The 10,329-nt window shown below is 38.5% G+C and overlaps 2 protein-coding genes across 2 annotated transcripts in view; one reads left to right on the top strand and one right to left on the bottom strand.

Moving 5' to 3' along the window:
• The first annotated feature begins 3,079 nt into the window (after window positions 1-3,079).
• Window positions 3,080-6,085, top strand: mgst3a (microsomal glutathione S-transferase 3a). Its single transcript, XM_063885375.1, has 6 exons — window positions 3,080-3,338; window positions 4,138-4,262; window positions 4,452-4,525; window positions 4,662-4,719; window positions 5,345-5,417; window positions 5,498-6,085. Exons 2-6 carry the CDS (start codon window positions 4,146-4,148, stop codon window positions 5,635-5,637), a joined length of 462 nt encoding a protein of 153 aa, XP_063741445.1. The 5' UTR covers window positions 3,080-3,338; window positions 4,138-4,145; the 3' UTR covers window positions 5,638-6,085.
• The window catches only part of LOC134865702 (mucin-2-like), a 6,305-nt gene continuing 1,957 nt past the window's right edge, over window positions 5,982-10,329 (bottom strand). The window contains exons 3-5 of the mRNA XM_063885374.1: window positions 8,741-9,049; window positions 8,481-8,641; window positions 5,982-7,433 (exon numbers count right to left, since the gene is read on the bottom strand). Coding sequence (XP_063741444.1) covers window positions 7,389-7,433; window positions 8,481-8,641; window positions 8,741-9,049 — 515 coding nt within the window. The 3' untranslated portion in view covers window positions 5,982-7,388. The remainder of the gene's footprint in view (window positions 7,434-8,480; window positions 8,642-8,740; window positions 9,050-10,329) is intronic.

The following is a 10,329-nucleotide window of genomic DNA, read 5'->3' as shown; positions in this document are numbered from 1 at the left end:
GACCTTTATGTGCATTGAAGCTTTATATCTGTCACATCACCCACAGGAAACCCACCCTGGGACAAGATGAGATGGGACAGGGTGGTCTCAGGCAGCAGTTGTTTTTTTATTCTCCTCTCTCCGGTCTCAGTATGAGTCTATTCTTGGTTCTCTGTGTAGGTGTTGAAGTGCTGAATCAGACTGATGGTGGAGGAGGAGGAGGACAGATGTGCGGTTGATGATCCGTGAATTAAATACCCCGAGCCCGCAGTTAAAAAACACTCTACGTACTCTTTTTCTGAACCAAAAAAAAGAATTTGTAATTCCCCAGAGTCAAAGGGAGCAGGAGGACTGCAAGGCACATACTGCCTTTTCACACTTGCCATCCTGTGGACTGAACTAATCCGCACAGCTGTTTTGTGTCAGGGATATTCTGTGACTTTATGAGGACATCTAGTGACGAAGACCTGGAAGTGATTTCACTGCAAGCAACTGCCATGCAGGAACATTCTTAACTTTTTCTCTTTTCTAATGCATGGTTTGCAGCTTGACTCCAAACTAATTGTCCTAGGAATATTCAAATGTAGCTATCTTTTTATTGCACATAGGGAATCAATGTATTCTTGTACCGCATAACACACATCGGCACACTTATGCTGTAGCCTACAGTAAACAAACGCAAAGACCTTATATTTAACAGTGCTTAATGTATATGCGAATGTTTAGGTTTCATAATCGTATTCTGTGTCTGAAAGATATTTCAATGTTTTAATGTATAAAAACCTCTTTCTTTTTCTCATACTGCCTGTGCTGTAGCCCCTCTTTTCACCCTCTGTCTGAAACCAGAGCCCAGTCTGCTCTGATGGTTATCTGGCCGGCTCTGTTGTGATTAGTCAACCACATAGATATTTCCCGCCCCTTAGACTATCAAATACAATGTGTGGAAATGCTAGCCAATAGAAGTGCAAGAGTAACATAGTGATGTCACGGAAGTAAACAAAGGACTCCAAAAAGCAGGCGTTTAAGGCAGGGGGGGAATGTTTGGGAGAGAAACTCCTTCTGGAAGGAAGTTTAGGATTTTAGCCTTTGCAGACCTTTCACATGCACAAAACATCTATATAACATACTATAGTAAAATGAAAACCAAAAAAGTAATACCAGGGCCCTTTTAAAATTATAGAAAGTAGAAAGTATTCAAGTGGCCCAATATATTAGCTAAATGTCAGGTTGAGTTTTGGGAAAATGTGCACAAGAGATCCAGAATATCACAATATATATATATCGAACGACACTCGATGGAATGGTGCTGCAATAACAACATGAGTATTAGCTTTGATTATTTCACCCCAAAAAATCTTAAAGCTTCACAGAGGAGTGAGAACAATATGCCATCATATTGCGTAGAAGGGGAATTCGCAGCCTAGAAAACAAAAGGGCATGAATGTGTGTTATTGTGTCTGAAAAACATATCTACATCATTAACCAACTGTTGACCCAACCACATGCAGGCTGTAAAACCAGTTCTGTTTGTGCAGCACATCCACATGTTGCCTTGCAACATATTGCATGTTGCCCTCACGCAAATCCTGGCACTCCCGTCAGATTTTTTACAGCTCGAAACACTTTCTTACAGTAAGTGGAATCTATTTTTGCCCCGTCATTTTAGAATACTTTAAAGGATACATTGCAAAATGTAGGGGAAAAGTTAACCCTATTGTGAGACAAGGGTGTGAATGTGTTTGTTTTTGGAAATCCGTTGGCTTAGAGCAATTTAGTCACCCAACCTTCACCCTCCATATTTATATCCTTGTTCTGTCAGCATTCATGAAAGTTATTTTTGTTAAAACACCTACTGACATTCAGGTTGATGTACTGTACCTCCAACAAAGACAAATAAATACGTGATTTTAAGAGCAACATATTTGAGTGATGGTCAAATAAAATGAATGACAGAAATCAAAGAAGATAAACTTCAATTATGTAATGCAGTAGGGAACCTGGGTCTGCTGAACAAGAAAACCCGGCTAACATTGGTTTTGCATATCTCATCCTGACCTGATATCTGATACAGGAAACGTTGGCCTGTTGGATCCATGCTCACCTTCGAGGAAGTCAGGTTTCTTTTGGCTGTCCTTCATTAAGTTTTATCAGATCAGAGCCCTGGTATTGTGAACTTATTGGCACTTCAAACCGATTGGAGCCGTCATAAACATTAGGGTGCACCTGTGCTGCTCCTGTCCAATCCAAAAGGCCTGTTGTAAAAAGGGCAGTAAAAGTCGACCTTCTCAGATAAAGCGATGCCTTACTGAATACCTCTATCGTCACGTATGGATTAAATACTGTTTCCTAGTCATTGAACTCTTATACGTACTTTGTATATGCAATAATGAAAAGCTATAATATATGCAATCATTAATCTACCTCATCAAGTTGTGGAATTAACCTGACAGGAGGAATGAACCATCCATGAATGCAATCACACGATCCTCGCCAAAAACAATCTTTCATGCAACTTGTTTCATGAATTACATTATATATATTTGTTCTATTTTAAGACATTTCTGATGGTTCGGCAGAGTTGTTTGGAATAGAAACTTTGTGTGCACTTAAAACCCCATTGTTACAGGATTTAAGTGAGTTTCTTGTTTTTGCTTCCAAACTTTATTTAAATAAAGTGTACTTAGTTAGTTAAATACACAAGCTGCAGTATACAAAGTCATCAACACTAGCTGCACCTTTACCAGCTTTACCACACATTTATGCATTAATATTTTTGATCAAAACATGTGACATATATTATTCTGAAATGGGCCAATTTGCATAAGGAGTACTTTTACTTTTGGTACTTTAAGTATATTGTAATGCTAAAATGTGAGTAACATTTTGAATGCAGTACTTTCATTTGTAATATAGTATTCCTAAACTCTACTTTACTTTAACTTAAGTACAAGATCTGAGTGCTTCTACTACGTCTGCCCCTATTTTGCCAGTTACCAAGGTAATCTCCATAACATAGCAGCACAGCTCACCTGCAGTCCAGTGCGCATGTCAGAAAAGAGGAACTGAGTATTTGGGGGAAACGTTTCCTGTGACAAATGTATCAAATAGGCAGTAGCCTACTGTATAGAGACCATAGTAATAATGCAACCGGATGTAACCTTGACTTATAGCACATATTATCTATAAACGTTATCGAGTAAATGTAGTTATCCGCCACGCCCTCCCTGTGAGTGTTTGTGGGCGTTACGTAAGCCTAGCTACGCACAGGATGTTTTAGACGGGAAACTTCTGTGTATTCAGGTAGTCCCTAGTTGAGTTCGACTGAGCTGCCAACCTCGTACTCTAGCTGCACATTAAAGGTAAAAGCTTATGTTTTTATTTGAGTTCTGTGATATTACAATATGCTTCCTCTGAAACTTGTCGGTGTTACATTAATGGCGTCGTTGGAGTCCTCATTTGACCTTCCGTTATTAAGGCGTCCTCCCTCTCTGCTCTGCTGTAGTTTTAAGAAGCTATTTTCCCTATTGGAGATTTCATGTGTTTACGTAGAAGACAAGCAAGCAAGTACCCGGATGTTATGCGTTCACATGCTTGAAAATCAGTTTTTCAGGGGTTTTTCGTATTAAATGTAGGCTAATTCTTCAGTGTTCGTACTTAAAACAGCAATAAAAAGAATTAGGTTAAAGAAAACTAGGGAGTTACATTTATAGCTCTTCAAAAGCTATAAAAAAAAGTCCTCATTCCTTAATTATCATGCAATATACACTGCTGGAATGGTTACTTTTGGAATGTAATAAGTAACAGATTACTAGTTGCCCTGTTGACAATGTAATAAGTACTTATAAATACTTTATCAAAGTCATTTAACTTATTACATGTTCATTGCATTCCAAACTATTTCTAAGAAATGGTTTAAATCACAAAAAAACAACAACAACAACAACATTGAAATGTCCTATAAAAACATACATTTAAACCAGGCAGTGTAAAAACCTACCAAATGTTGTACTCTCAAATGACCTTTTACAAAAAAGAAAGTAGACTGATGCAACACATTTTTCTCACTGTATCACTGATTTACATTTCTTTTGTCATTTTCTATATAATAACCAGAACTTTTTCTGCTATTATTTTCCCTTTTTTTTTTTTTTTTTTAAGTTTGCAGGATGCCAGCACTCTCCAAGGAATATGGCTATGTGGTGCTGACTGGAGTTGCCAGTATTGTCATGGTTGGACATCTGGCCATTCAAGTTGGCAAAGCCCGCAAGAAGTACAAGATAGATGTGAGAATAAGTATTGGTGTTCAAAGATATTGCAGAATGTCTTCTAATCTTTCTCATTCCTCGTGTTTAAAGGCCAGTTGGTCTACAGTTTGTTGACATAGTTTCATGCATGGGGAGTGCCTCTTTTTTGGCTTGTGTAAAACATTTTGAATTCCGTATACAAACAAACAAATGTGTCTTGGCTTGCAGTATCCTCAGATGTACAGCGATGACCTGGAAAATGGAAACATTTTCAACTGCATCCAGAGAGCACACCAAAACACGTGCGTATGAGTTGAAAAATGGCCTGTGTGAACTGAAATGGCACCCACTTGAATGGTATTGCACCATGCTTTCATGATTCCTATTCACAATGGTAAAAGAGGTGAAGGTTAACATGCTGTTATCACATCTCTACAGTCTGGAGATCTACCCCGCCTTCCTTTTCTGTCTTGCAATTGGTGGACTGCATGCTCCCGTGAGTGGAATTTTTCACTGTCATACTACTGTAGCACAAAAATACAGGTTAATAAAATGTTGAGCATTCAAGCAGAGACACTACAGGTGAAAAGATGAAAGATTTGTACTTCACTGGTAGATAACTTGAATTAATACTATTTTTTGTGCAAAACGTTTTCAGAATTTGTATGTTAAACTATGCAAGCTAGGCGTTGCTCAATAAAATACCTGCTAATTTGCATACATATACAACATCTTTTATTGCCAGGTTTAATGTTTCATTTTGTAGAAATATTTTTGTAAATGGTTTTTCAGAGCAATTGAGGCATGATCTAATGCTATCTTTTCTTAAAATTAGGAGAAATTTATAGACAAATAAAACAACATAAGACTATGAACAAAGATTTTATAAAGTCAACAACTAAATGTGTATTTTGGTGGTTTTCTTTTCACTAGTCTGAATGACCACATGTTAGCGAGGCAAAATAAGCTTACAATTTAAAAATTGACAAATTCCGAACAATGCATTTTGCTTATATGCTCTTCAAAGCAACATTTGAGAAATGAATTCTCTTCTTAAAATAAAATCCTCTCTTTACTAAATTTGACCTTTGCTTTTATGTGTGTTTCCATGCTAACCACAGCGTCTTGCCAGTGGACTTGGAGTTGCATGGATAATTAACAGAGAGGTGTACGCACACGGATACTCCACAGGAGGTAAGAAAATGTTAGGCATTCCAAATTTACATTCTCGGTGTAGATATTCTGTTGCCATTAATACAATTAATCTCAATCAGATCCCAAAAAGAGGATGCGGGGAGCGCTCGGAACCGTGGCTTTCCTCGGGTTGATGCTGACCACAATCTGCCACGGCCGCAACCTGCTGGGCTGGACCGGACCCCGCATGGGCCCCTTCCGTCAAGTTAGCTGTTGCTAATGAGGATCAAATCTTCAGGATGCTCATTCACTTTATAATCAAAGCCACTCAAACATATCCCTTGCAGTATGCATGCTAACCCAGGACCAATTTCACTTTTGAAGTTCATGTTGTCACCAACCAGTTCCCCAGGTAGAGAAATTCTTCATTTAGAAAAAATGAACAGGGAAGTCACTGTTCGGCGCTCCCATGACATGCAAATGAATGTCGTGTATCAAGCACCCTGATTTAGACATTTAAATAGCCATGACTTGAATAATCATTTATATTTTCTGTAATAGAAAATGAAGATGCTGTAATAAGGTTTGCACAGGGAAGAAAAACTGACAATGGTTGGTAAAAACTATTGCTGTTCCTTTTTTATTTCGATTTTTTTCAGATGTTTTGCATACAGGGTTTTGAGTTTTCACATTGATGATAATAAATATTAAACATTGTTAATACTTAACCCCGTGCTTTTCTTTTTTGAATGGGTATTGATCGAGTGTGGGGTTCCGTCAACATTGGTGTGTTAAGGGATTGGCTTTTTTGTTTTATAAAGCTTAGTAGTTGTTCAAAGTCCACTACTTGTCTTGGCATGTGGATTTATATCCCTGCAGAGCTGTTTGGCTGGAAACACAGGTTACAATGACACAGCAAAACCTGCCCATATGTCACGGTTTGTGTTTTATTATCAAAGTTAATATCAATACATTTTTACAGTCCACATTTCAATGGCATATTTTAATACATCACTGTTGGCACTTAACAGCAAAGTAACACACGAGGTAATAAAAACTGTGAAACAACAGCTTAGTTCCGGCACATTTGATAGGCTACTCCGGCTAATACAGATACAGGTAACAGCAATCTAAACATGGAAAGTTCCTCATAGTCTCCACTTAAAGCATTTTAACAACCACCTTCTGCAGGAACGAATACATTACTTATAATAACAACATGTTTTACAATAGTGGTATATATTTTACTTTACAATTTATTTCTAATTTAAGTCTGTTTTAGTCCAAACATTTGTCCGAACCAAATTCAAGTTATATATACCAGCTTCAGACCATGACAATACAAATTCCCCAACAAGTGTAGTAACACATTAAAAGGCTGCAAAAATAAATGCTTTCCACGCCAAATTGGAAGTTTCTTCATATATTTCGTGTCTGTTTTTCCCAAAGATATGGCTTATTGTAAAATCACTTATGTAAATATATTTTGCAAAACCTTAGTTTTAAGACAACGTGTGCAACCTGGCAATTTGGTTTAAAAGTGCACTTCACTTTTATTTGGTCTCCTAAGGGATCATCGTTTATATTCCTTAATCATTTTGGCAAATATCCCATATGTATTACTTTTTTTTTTTCTTGCCATATAACTTGAGGTTGTCTATTTAGGACTTGATCTACATTACCTCAGACGTCCCCCAGGGGGCACTGCAATCATTCAAGCGATTTAAAGTGCTGTGCATACATGAGGAGTCACTCAGGGGTGCAGAGGCTCTACTAACTCAAACAAACAGTTTCCACTAAACTGAAGATCTCAGGAAGTTTAAAGGGAATGTGGAAAAAAGAACATCTCATATCTCATTTAAAAGACTAATGCTCCTTCTTATGGAACTACAGATGAATATGATTTTTAACACTGACCCAAAAGACTTGTAGCTAAGTCCAGGCAAAGGTTTTTTTCTTAGATCCACTGTGGTCTCCCTTTGTTGTCTGCTTTGCTTTTGTTCTCTGAGTGTTGTGAACAGGATGCTTCCATCAGTAGGAGTATCTCGAGAGCGGCGTGTCCTCCATCAAATCATCCTGGAGAAGAACATGAAAACAAGATCAACGCTAAACGGCCTAAAGTTTGCAAAGGTGAGACTAGTTGATTGCTTATACTCACAGCTGTACACTTTTTGAACAGTCGATTAGGGATTTTGTGGCTATTAACCTGTTATTGTCTAAATAAAGGGGGTTGCAATTAACAGCACTTGAATGTAGTTTTGTATTTCCAATATGTTCTGGGACTACTGGGACTAAAAATTGTGCTGCTAAAGCTGGGAAATCCTGATTTTAAATATGTAGCATTGGTTAAGCTCCAAAAACCCTGGATCCTACATTTCCCACTATGCAACTGGATTGGTTCTTTCTTAAGACCATCCTTGCCTGAACTGTATAATTGAAGTGAGCGTAATCACTGGGACATACCCAATTGGTTTTTGGAATACAGTGTTTTAGGATTTGGCATTGACCATAAATCACTAAGGTCACAATAACTCATCAGTTACATGGTTTCCATGGTTGCGATTTCAATCAGAATGTAGCCTTATCCTAAAGCATACCCTTCTTTATCATCTAGGTAACTCCAAGTTGGACCCTAATTTCCGAAAATGAACATCATGCTAGACTCAAGTAGACTAGTGAGTAAGACCATAAACTCATCAGGAAAATGTTATCTGACGTAATAAATTAAATGAGAACTGGGGTCATTTTCTCGTAGACTTCAATATAATTCCGTTTATAACCAGTGAACTCGCTCCCTGCTGGCCATTAAAACAAAAACGGTTCAAGGCACATTCCAATTAACTATGATGTTATGTTTCTGCGGGGCTATGTTTTTTGCTTTGAATTTTTGGAATAAACACAAACTTAACACCCGCAGCTCATAACAAAATCTGAGAATACCTGAGCTGTGATAACTCTAATAAGATCATTCAGGGTTGTTTTCTTTAAAGCCACATTAGGCATTGTAAAACAGTTTCTCTCTCTGGACAAGATGATTGACCTTGATGTGTATACAAAACAAAAAATATTGAATACCATTTAATTAAAACTACATTTTATTGTTATACACAGTAGGTGTCTTACCATGGGTAGATCCTGAAGCCGATGGAACTCTGGATGAGTTGTCCGCTGGCGAAATTTAAGGAAGAGGACGACGAAGACAATAGCAGTGGTAACGATGAACACTGACAGCAGGCCAGCCAGCAGTGGGTCCAAAGGGGAGCTTGAGCGGGGCCTCTTGAGGTCTAAATGAAATCAGGACAAATGTAATAAAACATGGGCTTTTAAGAGTGAGAAAACAAGGCCAATATTGGAAGCCTAATACGAAGCTGTTACTGCCATACCTTCATCTCCAACATTAAGCTCAGGCGGGACCTCTCGGTGTGTAGGCCCAGCAGGACCTCGGCCTGGAGCTGAGGTCAGAGGCTGTGTGGTGGTGAGCTGCGTGGTCGCTGTGGTCAGTGATTCAGACAGTGGCTGCAAGGTAGAGGCGTGGGCTGTGGCGCTTGTATCCTGCGCTGTGTGGGCTGGCGGAGATGAAAAGGTGTTCAAGGGATCTGAGGTCAGAACGGCTCTGCCTTCCGTGGTAGAGAAGTGCTGCGTAGAGGCGCTGCTGTGTGCGGTCGGCACTGATGAAAGGCTTTCTGTGGCAGCTGAAAGTGGGGATATGAAGGCAGGGATGTGTTAATTAAAAACAGTACATAGAATTGTTCAAAGGGAACAAACATTACACATAGCGGCTAGATGAATCAATCCCTCTGATTCTGACCAAATGTCTTTGTTTTCAGGTCTCACCTATCTTTCCTAACAGTGCCATGAAACCTTGTTAGCACCGTTTGTGTTTTCATGCATCAAACAGCATAGTAATGAGGATGGTGGATGTCACAAATAACTGCAACTTTAAAGCTTTGCAGAGGCTGATTCTATGGAAGGCCATGAGGGCCATTGGTGGACATTTGATTGGAAGTTGTTCTAGGTTTAAAGCAATCTGAGAATAAATTCAGGATTTCCAAATATGGACTCCAAACTTAAACTCAGAGTAAAGTCAGAATTCTTTGAACTCAAAATAGAACTTAGATATTTTAACATTTTTTATTTCGGACTTTAATTCTCAGAATTCAAACACATATTTCACATTGGGCTCAGCTTTCCCCCGTATAATTCAGATCAAGGATTGAGGTGTTTATTGATATCAAAAAATCTAAAACTAGATGTAGTTGACAGTCAGAACATTCATCGGCATCAATTTGGATAAACAATTACTTGCAATAGCTGTTATTTTAGAGCAAAACATATGCTGTTCCTATAACTAGTTTTACAGATAAAACAAGACTGTTGAAACCGCATACAAATAATTCAAATAAATCATAACATAGAAAAAAACATACGTAGACTAATCCATAATGAAAATAACTGTTTGTTTCAGGCCTAGACAACACAGGCAACGGTTGACAAAACCAATGTTTGTTACAAGGCTTTTCCTTTTCAGTTCCAGCTGTAATATCTCTTCTCTGGGAAAGTATCGAATAACATAAACACAACTCACCTCTTTTTCCCTCTTTCACCTTGAGTATATTCTTACTCCACTTAAAGCACATGTGGCTGTTTACATCACGTTTGACAGCTCATACCAACAGCTGGGGAGGGGAATAGGAAAAGGGTGGGTTCAAAGACCTTTGTACACTGTGAAATTACAAGCCAGACTAGTGTTTACATGGAGGATCGATTAAGGGACCAGGCAAAAGACAGCCATGTGTATATTTTGCATCAAATTAAAAAGCTACCAAAAGTAGTGACTGATGCTATTGTGGGCCTTCGAAGAGAGAATATCCCAGCAGCTCTCGCCTACACATTGCTCTACAGGGGCAGACAGAGAAGGGGCGACAATGGCTAAAAAAGGGGGCAAGGGGTTTGATCCGGATGACGTTATTTC

The sequence above is a fragment of the Eleginops maclovinus genome, chromosome 6 (assembly GCF_036324505.1).
Source record: "Eleginops maclovinus isolate JMC-PN-2008 ecotype Puerto Natales chromosome 6, JC_Emac_rtc_rv5, whole genome shotgun sequence".
Lineage (NCBI taxonomy): Eukaryota > Metazoa > Chordata > Actinopteri > Perciformes > Eleginopidae > Eleginops > Eleginops maclovinus.
This window is presented reverse-complemented; position numbering and strand designations above follow the sequence as displayed.